This window comes from Ictidomys tridecemlineatus, unplaced genomic scaffold (genome assembly GCF_052094955.1).
Source record: "Ictidomys tridecemlineatus isolate mIctTri1 unplaced genomic scaffold, mIctTri1.hap1 Scaffold_737, whole genome shotgun sequence".
NCBI classification, from domain to species: domain Eukaryota; kingdom Metazoa; phylum Chordata; class Mammalia; order Rodentia; family Sciuridae; genus Ictidomys; species Ictidomys tridecemlineatus.
Window position 1 is genome coordinate 134,379 of NW_027525337.1, and position 13,757 is coordinate 148,135.

Here is a 13,757-nt window from a genome sequence, read left to right on the forward strand (position 1 = left end):
GGACCCAGGCCCCATTCCACCCCCATCTTTTGAGCATGGAAAATGGAACCCTCTGGGCTCTGGAGGAAACTTTACTCTGAAATTCTGATCCATGGAAGCAGCTAATTTTCCAAATGTTACTATAAGAGAACCTGGAGGGGTGGATCCCTGGCTTAGACAAAATAGAAAAGATGTGCTTAGGGGGAAAAAAGAGAGAAAAAAGCTTGAATATATAAAAATTGATTCCAGGTATTGTGGGATTTGGAATTCAAGTTATTCTCATTTATTAATTTTCATGCTTGGTTTTCTGCAAACTTCTCAGGAAGGGTCCTGACTGATTCCTGCTGATTTCAACATCCCCTTCTTGACAGAAGAACAAAGACATGGTGTGCCATATAACATAGGGCATGGTTCACACCTGTGATCCCAGCACCTGGAGAGGCTGAGACAGGAGCATTGCAAGTTCAAGGACAGCCTGGGCAACCTAGTGAAAGCCTGTCTCAAAAATTAAAAACAACAACAACAAAAAAAAACATTCTGGCGATGTTTTCCAGATGGATGTTCTCCAGATGGATAATGGACTGGTGCCCCAAAAGATCGTCTGTACGTAACTTTAGGAAATGTTTCTGTCCTGTGTGGAACGTCCTAGGTTGTCAGCTTATAGACTCTGGAGTGCTGCTGTTGGTGTAACTTAGGGCAGTGCTTGGTTTCAGTTTGATTCAGAAAACTGATTTGATTTAACAAGGAAAGTTTATGATTCACACAAGTGTTGAGGTTTTTTGGGGTCAGGGAGATGTATCTTTAGTGCTTAATTAAAAACCAGGGTTTTTCATAATTGCAATATCTGTGACATAGCATCCATATTGGATGACTTATAGTGTTTATTTTACATAACATAACACAATATAATGGTTCTCGCCTATAGTTCTGACTGAAAGGGAATAATAGCCAGTTGTACTGTGAAGGTCTAAATCTAAAGGCTTTTTATTTAAATATGCATTTCACAGTTTTGGACAGGTAGCACATGACCTGCTTTCCTTAGGCTTGTGTGTGACGCTTTCATTTGTTTCAGGGGCAAGTAAGTGCCACTTATTGGCTCTGGGAATCTGATTTACCATGCACACATGCCTAATATTGTGTGCCATGTGCAGAAAGCGCTCAATACCTGTTTTTTGGATCAGTTATTGTAAGCTTATGTTGCACTGGATAGACCATTTCGCAGACCCTCTGAAGTGTCCTGTGCATGACTCCTCCTGGGGCATGCTTGGGTAGGGTCTATGAATGTGTCCTTTTTATTCCTCAGTTTCAGTGTCATGTAGGAGAATAACAGCCTAGCCTAGTTGAATCTCTAATAGGCAAAAATCTCCCCTCTTAATCTCACATTCTTCACCAGTCAAGAAGATGATCTGGGGTTCTGATTTGAGTAGGAAGGATGTGGAAATCAGGAATTTCACTGGGGGTCTTCAGGAGCACCCTTCCAGCTGGTGGCAGCGATTGTGTGGCTCCCAGGGATACCCAGAGTTGAGGTGGGGATGTGAGTGGGAGCTGTGCAGGTGGCTCTGCCATACTGTAGGTGGCAGAATGTGGAGAGCTGGTGAGGCTCTTTTGCCAGCTGCATGACAAATAAGTGCTGATGAGCCCTCTTTGATCTTTCCTGTACTCCAGCTGTGCACTTGCAAGACTCTTCTCTGAAGGAACTCAAGGATCAGGCTGAACACAAGCAAGCCCAAGTCCTACAGCCAAACCCTGAGCCCTCCCTGGAGACTGAGCCTGTGCGGGACTTTATGGAGCACCCTGGCAAGGATGACCCAAAGGCTCTTCCAGAAGGTTCTTCTCTTCCAGAAGGTTCTTCCAAGCCGAGGAGGGGCAGTGCCTCTGGGAGTGAGCCTCCTGGGGACAGTGATCAGGGAGCGGGCCCTCTGGAGCATTTTCACCTCCACCTGTCTAGTTGCCACAAATGCTTAGAACTTGAGAATAGCACCATTGATTCGGTCAAGTTTGCATCTGCAGAGAACATTCCAGACCTTCCCTATGATCATGGCAGCAGTTTGGAGGGTGTTGCCGATGAGATCTGCCTTAAAGAAGAAGGGAGGAGAGTCAACATCACGGGAAAGGCACCCAATATCCTTCTGTACATAGGCCCCGACTCCCAGGAGGCCCTCGGGTGGCTCCAGCAGGTGTGGGCCATCCTGGCTGACTGTGTGGACACCGACAGCTATGTTCTGTACCACCTGCAGGAGGAAAGTGTGCTCAGGGACCCATGGCCAGACAACTGTCTGTTGTTGGTCATTGCCATCAGGGAACCCATCCCTGAAGACCTGTACCAGAAGTTCCTAGCCTATCTTTCTCAGGGAAGGAAGGTACTGGGCCTGTCTTCATCCTTCACGTTTGATGGCTTGCAGGTGACAAGCAAGGGTGTGCTGCAGAAGACAGTCCAGAGCCTGGTTTTCTCCAAGGCTGACCAGAGCGAGGTGAAGCTCAGCATTCTGAGCAGTGGCTATGTTTATGAGGAGGGCCCCGGGAAGCAGCTCAGCCCTGGAAAGCTCCAGGGCCACCTGGACAATGAGGACAAGGACAGGATGATCATGCAAGTGTCTTTTGGAACCTGCGGAGGGGAAGCCATTCTTTTCCAGGTACTGAGTTGGTGTGATGCTGTTGGGTGTCTTTGGGAAGGAGCATGCTCTTGAAGGCTGTATGTGTATAGGTCTCAATGCTGTGTGCCACGGTGCTGGGGACAGAGGCCAGGGCCTCACGTGAGCTGGGCAAGTGCTCCTCGGCTGAGCCTGCCTGGCTCACTGGGCACTTTTGACTCCAACTGAGAGTTGTTTTGAGGTGAGGGGAAGTTTAGTTTGGTCCAGGGCTTTTGTGAAAACCCCGACGAACCACGTGTTGTGAAGGAGGCAGGAGGCAGGAGGGCTTCTTGCTAAGCAAGCGTTAGCCCGGAAGTTCTTTCTTGTTCCCATCTTTACTGGTTGCAGTCTTTCTAAAACACATTGCCTTCAAGTACACTCTGGGTAATATCAAGAGCCTTTATTTAATGTGGGAAGTTGGAAGACTCAGGGGTGGTGATTCCAGACATCAGTGACTGATGATCTTGTTAAAATATTGCAGTCAGTCGTGGAGGGAGTTAGGCTTAGAAACATCCTCCAATCCACAGTTCCTTTCTGTCACTCTTAAAACTAAGCATTGAGGAAACTTCCAAGTAAGAGAATGTGGAGCCGGGCCTGGTGGCACATGCCCAGAGGCTCAGGAAGCTGAGGCAGAAGGATCACAAGTTCAAAGTCAGCCTCAGCAACTTAGTGAGGCCCTAAGCAACTCCCTGAGACCCTGTTTCAAAATAAAATATAAAAAGGGCTGGGGATGTCGCTCAGTGGTTAGGTGCCACTGGGTTCAATTCTCACTACCAAAAAATTAAATAAATAAGGTGGAATTTGTGTAGATTTATAATGGCATGCTCATACAGAGGTAAGAAGAAAATGGAAAAAAAGGACAAGAGAAATGCAGATTTACTTCCCAAGCTTAGGAAGTGCTTGGATTCTTCTGCGGTTTCCCCTTTGGCTTTTTGTTGTTGGGGGCAAAGTCACAGATGAGATCAGCATCATTCATCATCTACTGCAAATCCTGCACACTGAGCGCACAAGTTTTTAGAGGAATGCTCCCTCCTCAAGGCACCAGGATCTAAAGAGCTGAGGAGATGAAGGTGTTTTGCCCAGAAGGCTCCCAACGGTGGCCGTCCTGGATTTGGTTTTATTTATTGGGTTTGAGAATCGCTCACTTCCTCTGTTTGTTTTCCTTTTGTAGGCCTTGTCTCTTTCCTATCCCTCTGGAAGCTCTAATCCCCTGAGTTTTCTGAGCCGGTGCCCTTCCGGTGGGTCAGGTCAGTTTCTTTGCTATCCTAGAGCCCACCCATCTGTTCTGATGAGAACTCGGACAGAGATGCTTAAGATTAAGAAATCTGGACATTGGTCCAGATGAATGTGTGCAATCTAAGTAGGTTTCCTGTAGGGCTGCAAGCCACCTGGGTTGGTTTTTGGAGTTCTAATAAATGTACTTCTTATCTTCTCTGCAAATATGGTCACTATAGTAACTGTGCATTCTCAAAAAATCCACCTAAACCCCTGACTTCTGAGAGCCATATTTCAGTTCTGAAGAGCGAATTTTACTGCCTCTGAGTGCAGATTTGTAGTAGGAAATCGATTCGGCACTGTTGTGATCCACTTCTTCTAGTTACCTAGCCAATCTCTTGGCTGCACCATTTAAATTGACCCCATCACTGTCGTAAAACTTGATACTGCAGTGCGTAGCCCAAGGACAAAAGGCAACATGATGCCACTATACACATCAGATTCTGAGGATTAGAATGCCATTTTTGATTTTAGATGACTTCCAGTCTTCTGTGTGACACGGTCCGTGTTTCTTCCTCAGGCTGTGTTGCTGTGACCCCTCGGTGGGATCAACCAGTAAATATTATAGTCTGGTCAGTTTCCTTTCACTGTTCAGTTTCATCGTCTTCATCTCTGTGATTAATTTGGTGACGGGGAGAAAAATCACTGCAGGCGACACACAGCTGTGCTGGCTGAGGCACCCCAGCAGGCAGGCTGCCTGTTAGATGCCTGCTCAATTTCAGTGATGCAGGAAAAAAGGACACATTTGGATGCTCCGGGTGCTGACCAAGTTTGCAGGGAAAATCTAAGGCCATGGATTAAAGCTGTTATTTGATTATCAAATGTATCAAGAGTTTGGCATGAAGTTGTTCAGATAAAGCTCAAAAATGGATCTAGAAAGATTTTGTTTTGTTTTGGTACCAGGGATTGAACTCAGGGATTCTTAAACACTGAGCCACATCCCCGTCCCTTTTTAAAAAGGTATTTTATTTAGAAACAGGGTCTTGCTCAGTTGCTTAGGGCCTTGCTAAATTGCTGAGGTTGACTTTGAACTTGTGATCCTCCTGCCTCAGCACTGAGCTGCTGGGGTTACAGGCATGGGCCACTGCGCCCAGCTAAGATTTTTGTGTTTTCTTATTGAGCTTTAACTCAGGGAAGGGTTGGTTCTGCTTTTATAGCAGAGTTCCCAACCATGGCCCCATCAACATTTGGGGCCTAATAACTCTTTGTGGGGAGGGATGGTCCTTGTGCATGTTAGGATGGTTGGCAAGATCCCTCGGCTCTGCCTTCTAGAGGCCTTTAACCCCATTTGTAGCCAGAGATGTTCTAACTTTCAGTCCAGTTAAAAAGCCTGAAGTTTAGAAGCTGAGTTATAGAGATGGGCCTGTCTCTGTGGTAGTAGTTTTATAAGCAGAGGGTAAGACTGAGGTTTGACACCGTGGAGAACCAGTTACACACCTGACACACATACCCATGGTGCTGTTCTGTCCCTTATTAACAGCACAGAGCCAGATGCAGCCTCTTTTCTCATGGCACCTAAACCTTTTCCTGTGGTGCTAGGGATTGAACCCAGGACCTGGTGCATGCCAGGAGGTGTCCTACCACTGACCTACACCCCAGTCCAGCATCTAACATTTTTTTTTCTTTTTAAATTTTATTTTTGGTACCAGGGATTGAACCCAGGAGTGCTTACCACTGAGCTACAACTTCAGCCCTTTTTATTTATTGAGACAGAGTCTTTAACTTAGGGCAGGATTGGTTCTGCTTTTATAGCAGAGTACCCAACCGTGGCCCCCATCAGCACATTGCTTAGGGCCTTGCTAAGTTGCTGAGGCTGGCCTCGAACTTGTGATCCTCCTTCCTCAGCCTCCAGAGTTGCTGAGATTACAGGCATGTGCCACACTGTACCAGGCCCAGCACCTAAAATCTTGAAACCGTAAGATAGTAAGTAGAAGTGTTTTCCCCATTCAGTGGCTTGTCTCCTGGAACTCAGAGGCCTAATGGTGGCTCAGTGGATGAAGTCCCCCTCGGTGTCCTTCTCGTGTGAGGATGAGTTCAGCACGTTTCACTGCCCCAGCTTCTAGAATATTCTGTGTATTCACCCCATCCAGTGAATTCATGTGTGTTCACTCAATGCCACCCTCTCTCCCTGAGCTCTGGTGGGAACAGAACTGTGCTTGTTTTATTTCTCCTTCATTTTAACTCCTGGCATGTTAACCCCCAGGATGGCCACCTGTTCACTTGAAGGAAGTGTGTCCACTGTGGTGTGGCTTGTCCACCAGCCTGGCTGTGTCTACTTGAGAGCAGAGGCCCATCTTGGGGCAAGGAGACAAGAGTACACAGATCCCATCCATGCTCCCGCTTTCTGCCTCCTCCCTGCCCAGAGCTGTCTGGAGGACAGGCGGGACCCTGCTGCCCACTGGCAGTCCTGCTCAGTCTGTGGGAAAGCCCCAGCCACTGGTGCCTAACTGGAGTGTGGGGACCATGTTGGACAGTGTTTGCAAACCTTTTCAGATGTGGCCTTGATGTTAGCATCTGGACCATTGTAGACAATATATTGGGACAGTCTTTGGCTTGGTCAGAGCTCAGGTGGGAATCGAGAGTTGTGTAGGTACCCGAAGGCTGGCACCTTGCTGTTTATTTTCCTAATCTCCAGGTCAGAAGGTCTCCATTCAGTGGACAAAAACCAAGTAAAGCAAACTAGTTCTGGTCACTTTGCTGGTATCCTGGAAGCTCTAGGCTTTAAAACACAACTAAAATCTGATCTCAGGGGAGCTGGAAGTTCCAGTGTGCGAGACAGAGGTTGGTGGTAGAAATGATTTGATTTTCACTGAACAGCAGGTCTGGGTAAGCACGTGAGGCTCTGAGTCTTAGAATTGCACTGAGATCGAGTAGGGCAGTGGAGGAGGTCCCCTGTGTTTCAGGTCCTACAGATGCTCCCCATGCTGTTTTCCAGGGGTTGCTTCCCAGTTTGGACTGATGGACAGGGTGGAAGTTCTCATCTTGGCCCTCTGCCTCCCTGTGTGAGCTCAGTAGCACCTCATTTAGGCTCTCAGCACAAGGATACTGCAGGTGACTTAGGCTTACAACCAACTTAAAGTGACTTTCCCAAGGTCACACAGCTGGTGATAAAAATCAACCTGTAAAGAGTTTGATAACCCCTTAGGGTTGACTCTACCCAACGTCTCAGCCTGGTAGCAACAAGTGCAAGAGGCCCTCCAGAGCCCGGTGTGGTAGCACACACCTGTCATCTCAGCAACTCAGGAGGCTGAGGCAGGAGGATCACAAGTTCATGGCCAGCTGGGCAACTCAGGATATTAACCCCCAGGATGGCCACCAAAATAAAAATTGAAGATGCCTGGGGAAGTAGCTCAGTGGTGGAGCACCCCTGGGTTCAGTCCCCAGTAACATCACCACCACCACCAACAACAACAACAATGAAAGGGTTCTTTCAAATATTTTTGTTTTTACTGCCATTACTTTTCAGATATTCAGGTCCCAAGTTTATATTGCTGTTGGTGAGGAGAGGAATTCACACTTTTAGAAAACCCGTTGAAGAAGCTCTCTGAGACTGTAAGTGCCTTGATTTAACAAGTGTTGTGTTTTTGTCCAGATGCACTTAGAACTACCTCCCAGTTCCTTCATGGTGCAGACCCAAGAAGACTTCGACCTGCTGAAATCCAGCAACATGAGAAGATACGAAGTTCTCCAGGAGACCCTCTTGGCCCTGGGTGTCAGCTGTGACCTGTGAGAAGCTCCTGCCTTAACACCCCTGTACCTGCTGTTGGCTTTGGAGGTGAGCACCTCATACTCCGCTCTGTGGCTGTTTCCATTGGCTTTGGTGTTTATTTTTATCATGATTTTCCATTTCTGCTTTGACTTTGAGTTTAGGAACCCTCTTACTGATGTGCGGGTGTCTGACTTGTTTAGGTGTGTGTAGGTAAGGGAGGTGGAGAAGACTGGAATTCAGGAGGTGTCAGGTCTGCAAGTTATGGCCCTTTTTAGGGGCAGGATCCCTGTTGTGTGTGTTGAGAGTGAACAGTGCCCCTCCACATCTGTGGGCTCTGCATCTGAGGGTGTAGCCAGCCAACTTCAAAAGATAGTGGAGACATTAATTGTCTCTACTGAGCACGTACAGGCTTCTCTCCTGTCCTCACTCCCTAGACAACACAGTGTGATACTACTCACACAGCATTCACATTGTGGGAGGTGTGCAGGTCATCTGGAGTTCATTTAGGGGATTCAGAGGATGTGCGTATGTTAAATGCAAATACTCTGTCCTTTGATATGAGGGACCTGGGCACCTGTGGACCTCAGTGTGCATTGGAAGGCAGTGCTGGACCCAGTCCCCCATGGATCCCGAGGGATGGCTACATTTGGGAACCATAATTGTTTGGGATCAAAACGAGTTCTTTTGTTCTAGTCCTTCCTCAGCATATCTTTGGATGAGAAAGTCCCAGCTTCCCTGTGTTGTGCAGACATCTGCCATCTTGTGGCAAAAGTGCTCTGGATCTCCATCCTTGTCACTTGTGTCTTGAAGGAAAATGCCCTGAGCTGGGGATGTGTTTGGGGATTCTCTGGCCTCGGGTCTACATTTGCTCCCTGTTGTTGAAACCGGGTTTCGGGCAGGCCGCCAAATTCTACAGGTGTGTGTTTCTGCTAATCCCCTCACGTGGCCCTGCCTGTCAGTTTCTTATTCCTAGTGACAATCTGGTTATCTTGGGGGTGTCTCTCCATTGTCTCCCCTTAACAGGGGGATCTGAGTTTAGTGATGTGACCATGTAGCTTCAGAAAATACCCTGCTGCCCAGGTGACGTACACGCCGGGTTCACCTGCCCTCCCTTGAGAAGAACAAAACATATCCTTCGCCCCAACAGAGGGGCTAGAGAGGGCACTGTCTTCCTGACCACTCGGGTCCTTTGCAAGCTGAATTTACAGAGGGATGCCATCTGCTCCTTGGAGAAGACAGATGTCAAACCCGAGAGCTGCCTCGCAGGATTCCCTGAGGACAGAGTGAAATAATATCTGTGGAAGTTCTGTGTGAATTATTATTAAATAACAGCTTATTATAATAATAAAATATCATGATAACAATTTATTTTAATAAAATATAATTATGTACTATATGATTATATATAATATACATTATGTATGATATAAAGAATTATTATTTAAATAACAATGTAATAATGATTATTATAGGTTTTTGGGAGGTTGAATGAGTTAAAGTTTAGAATGTGCTTGACCAGTGCCTGGCACCTAGTCTAGAAAAACCAAAGGTAATGAGTTTAATTTTAAAAATTAATAGTACAGCAATGAGGGCTGGGGTTGTGGCTCAGTGAGGAGTGCTTGTCTGCATATGTGAGGCCCTGGGTTCAGTTCTCAGCACTGCATATAAATAAATAAGGGTCCATTGACAACTAAAATAATATTTTTTAAAATGCAGCAAGGGATTGTTTCTTGTTTAAGAAACATGCTCTTGCTGTGTTTTCCTCACCCAGCTCTTGTCAGCTTGCCCTGCTCCTGATGCATGCTCTGGGGAGTTATGATGGGGCTTTTGTTTGTACCTTCATCTCAGGAACTCAGAATTCCCCATCTTTCATCTGTTTCATGCATTCAGATACTAGAAGGAAAAGCACCATTCTGTCGTACAGAAACACCACAATAAAGCCATCTGTGGCATTTCAGGTTCCTGTAGACAAGCCCCTTATAAGAGGGGCTGGGCCCTGTGGGTGAGGACTGTGGGTCCTGGGGGAGTATAACGTCACGGTCTGAAGCTTTTTCCTCCTTCCCTGAGCTGGACTGGACTGGGAAGGAGTGCCTGTCTGCTCCAGGGCTCCCCCCACGTGGACCAGACTGGCCCTTGGTAGTGCTCCCTCACCTTTCCTGGGAGCTCTGACCATGGTGGACTCGGGACTGGGACCTTGGGACTCTTGGACTGAGAACAGAGAGGAAAGAGTGGCCTGTGAGCAGACTTTTTGAACACTGGTCTTTTCTGGTATATTCTTTTTTTTTTAAGTTTAGGTGGACACGATACCTTTATTTTATTTTTATGTGATGCTGAGGATTAAACCCAGTACCCGACGCATGCTAGGCGAGTGCTCTATCTTTGAGCCACAACCTCAGCCCATTCTGGTATATTCTTTAGGGTGGGCATAAAGGAAATACCCAAGCTAAAACTTTGTGTTATGTGTCTACTTACCTTAGAACATATTTTTGACCTTCCAGTTATTTAAACTCTCTGGGGCAGCAGGTGTGGGAGAAAATTTTCCCCTATTATTGATCAATTGGGGGAATATTGATTCACCCTTCATAAACTAGGCGAGGCTGGTTAAAGCAAGCATTTGCTCTGTGGACACACAAATGCTCCCTATCAGCCCCACCTTACATACTAGCCTCAGAAATGTTGGGTCCTGTTTGGTCTTCTTGGGTGTCTCTGCTGTGGACTGCTTTTTTCTATTTGCTCATTTCTGGCTGTACTGTGTGTGTGTGTGTGTGTGTGTGTGTGTGTGTGTGTGTGTGTACGCATGTCTGCACACACTTGTACATATTTTTATTTTTGCTGTACTGGGATTGAACCCAGGGCCTCATGCATGCTAGGCAAGTGCTCTTCCCTTGAACTAAGCCCCGAGACTATATCCATTCCTTAATATTTATCAACTCCTCTTAAAAGACCTTGAATCTACTAAGAAGGACATTGTCAGAAATTTAATATTATTATTTTCCAATGAATTTGAGAATAGATAAACTGAGATGGCCTTTCTGGAGGTGGCCAGATGGTTGCTCTTGCTGTGGTTGTCCTGATGTCACTGAGGCTGAGACAGACACATCTGAGTACCTAGTCATCGTGCTGCTGGATTCATATTTACAGACACAGACCCAAGAGTTGGGAATACAAGTTGGTTGTCCTTTAGCTTTCTTTCCTGTGGCCTTAATAGATCACATTGATGCCTGTGGGATTACGTTACATAAAAGTACCTTGGTACTGCCAACTGCTGGAATCACCTGTCCTAGAACTTGGATGTCTCAGGGTTTTATTTCCTACTTCCTGGAAAATACTCTGCTGCTGTAAGCCAAGCTTCCACCACAAGGTGTCGCTGCTGATCTAGGCTGCCTGCCTATGGGCCCCTAGAACCACAAAGTAGTTCTTGAGAAATTTGTTTTTTTTTTTTTTCTCTTTATCAGTGTCACCTAGTATAATTTAGAAGTTTTGCATTATTTTGGTGGCACTTTCTTTTAGGCCTGTAGAAATTATTTTAGTGTCATAGCTCATAATGAGTTTGAGTTAGCATTTACCGTATACTAGGTCCTATTATAGTAAAGAATATGAAAACGAAATGCATGCATGAGTTACTTGAATAGTTTTACTGATTCCCAGCGAGTTGATACAGTTTGGTGCCCTAACCCTGCTCTTGATAGCGAGTGGCACAGAAGATCTATGAAGCCCCTGTGTGCTTCTATGTTACTGTGATTCAATGGAGAAGAATGGGAGAGTTCCACACAGGAGAAACCCACCTGGCGGACATTGACCCATGTGATAGGGTTGTGTTCTGAGGCTCTCCAACACCCAGACCCCACAGCAAGTCTGAGACTCCTACTGGAACATCCTGCCACGTGTGTCTTCATGAGCATCCCTGTGCACAAGAAGCGCAGGCAAGGCTGTGCTGGGTGTGCCTCTGGGTGGCCAGCTGGGCTTCCCCTCTGACCAGAACCCCTCTTGTAATTCAGCCTCCCAGGGGCAGGGTCAAAATCTGGGCTTGCTTCAGCAGAGTTCTAGTATGTTAAACCATGAAGCCCACACCTCTGTCCACAGAATCAAGACTGGAAGGAAATGTAGTACACTCATGTCTGTCTGTCTGTCTCTGTATTTCCCTGTCTACGTGTGTGTGTGTGTGTGTGTGTGTGTGTGTGTGTCCATGTATATATGTGTGGAGTAAATTCTGATGGTGGGCTTGTGAATGATTTTAATAGTCTTTTAAAACTTTCTGTTTTCCAAATTAGTACAATGGGTGGATGTTACTTTCTATAATGAGCAAACCAGTTATTAAAAACTAAAAAACCAATTTAGTGTATGTCATTGAACTTGGGAGTTGCCCCATATATGGATAAAACTTGAATGTTAAAAGGTCAAGTGTCTTGCGTAGATATTGATACTTAGTGGATATTTGGCATCTGTTTAGTTATTTAAAAGGCTCAGCTTTGCTAGTAAATCACTCGACTCTGGTAAGTGGTGTGACCGATCAGGAGCTCTCGAGTTGGCGTGCGGTGCCTCGGGGAAGGTGCTTCTGGTGTTAGCTCCCAGTTTCAGTGCTAGCCCTGCTTGGCTGTCCCGTTTCTTGGGAGGGCTCTCTGGATGTGACATGCTGCCTGCAGCTTTCTTTCTGCAGGACTGGGAGACTGAGGCTGTGCTGTTGATGTGGGTATTGTGAAGTGACCTTGAGTGGCGGCCTCCATGCGGTTGGGGACTTTGCTGTGAGGAAGCATGGTCGTGTTTATGGGAAACACTGATTTTGTAGAAAAAACCCACAATTCTTTGATGTGTCATAGGATGATTTTAATAGATTTATTTTGTATAAAATTTGATTTTATAGATAATACAATTCTTCCCCATTTTAAAATCTAGCTGTATTGTTTCTGATCTCTGGTTCCATTTCCAGTTAATCTCTGCCGGAGTCAGGACAAAGGGGAAGAGGTCATTCTACCCAGCCAGAGGGGTTCCTGTGGCAAGGCCAAGCGACGGGGACCTGTGGGACCCTGAACCCTTGCATTGGCACAGAGCCAGACCCCCCCTCCACTTCGGCATCATCACCAGCCAGTCCCTTTCCCTCTCCCATTGAGGCTGGAGGATGCAGCAGAGGGTGGGGAGAAGGTGGGCAGCGGCGGCTGTGGCTCAGGGCCGTTTGCAGAGCTCCCTGAGCTTCCTGCTCAGCAACTGGGGAGCACAGATTTTTTTCCCCTAAAATGGAAACTCTTGGAATTTCTTTTGGGCATTCATGGTGGCTAGGAACATAGGTGACCTGAGAAATGGAAGCCGGCAAGGGTTCTGTGAAGGTGTCCTGTTACTTCACCCTTGGGATCAAGATGTAACCATAACAAGAAGTGACAACTGAGTTTGTTATTGAAGTAACTGGGCAAAATCACCGTGGTGTGTATGTGTGTTGTTTTGGTGCTGTGGGATTGTGGAAGGGATAACACATGCTTAGGAACAAAAATGAGTTTCATTTTAACTCAACCCCAAATTATTTACTCTGAAACTTCCTCCCTTTAAAAAACAGGTATTGTTGGCAAGAATATTTTGATATTTATCAATATAAAAAAACTTGAAAAACTCCTACTATAGCCCCTTCTACCCAAAGAGTTCCTTTTTTTAAAAAAAAAATTATCTTTTATTGTCAGGGCTTAGGTGTCCAACGTGTGTTTTGATCTACTCATCTGTAGTGAAGTGGCAATGACTTTGCTAATGGTGTCTTTGGGAAGAAGCTCAGACTAAGTCACATCACGCAGTCCTCACCCCTCCCCGTCTAATAGACCACTTTTTTCAGCAAACATTTGAGTGCCTATCGAGTGTAAGACCCTTGCCATGGGGGCTTCTGCGAGAGCATATTTCTGATCTTCGCAGCACGCTCTGGAGCTACACAGGCACCCGGGCTCAGTATCAGTAACCCTGACGGGTGGGTGAGGCCAAGCAGAGCTCCTCAGCCTTAGGAGTTGGGGTTTTGTTTATTTGTTTAATATTTGGCCATGTTGGGGATTGAGCCCAGGTCCTTGCCCGGGTCAGGCAAAAGCTCTGCCACTGAGCTTTACCCTCATCCCAGAGACTGGGTTTCAACACAGAAGAGCTTGGTGTAGTTTTCTAATGAATTAATTAGAATTCCCCTTTCAAACGAAGAACCA

At 46.3% G+C, this 13,757-nt stretch overlaps 1 protein-coding gene across 7 annotated transcripts in view; it reads left to right on the forward strand.

Moving 5' to 3' along the window:
* Positions 1-274: 274 nt before the first annotated feature.
* LOC144374545 (biotin--protein ligase-like) overlaps positions 275-13,757 on the forward strand; it is a 62,061-nt gene continuing 48,578 nt past the window's right edge. For all 7 annotated transcript variants that reach the window (XR_013433914.1, XR_013433915.1, XR_013433911.1 and 4 more), the window contains exons 1-3: positions 275-582; positions 1,645-2,612; positions 7,477-7,659. Coding sequence is in view for 1 of the 7 variants with exons in the window: in XM_078037315.1 (XP_077893441.1) it covers positions 534-582; positions 1,645-2,612; positions 7,477-7,614 (1,155 nt within the window). In the remaining 6 variants the exon portion in view is untranslated. The remainder of the gene's footprint in view (positions 583-1,644; positions 2,613-7,476; positions 7,660-13,757) is intronic.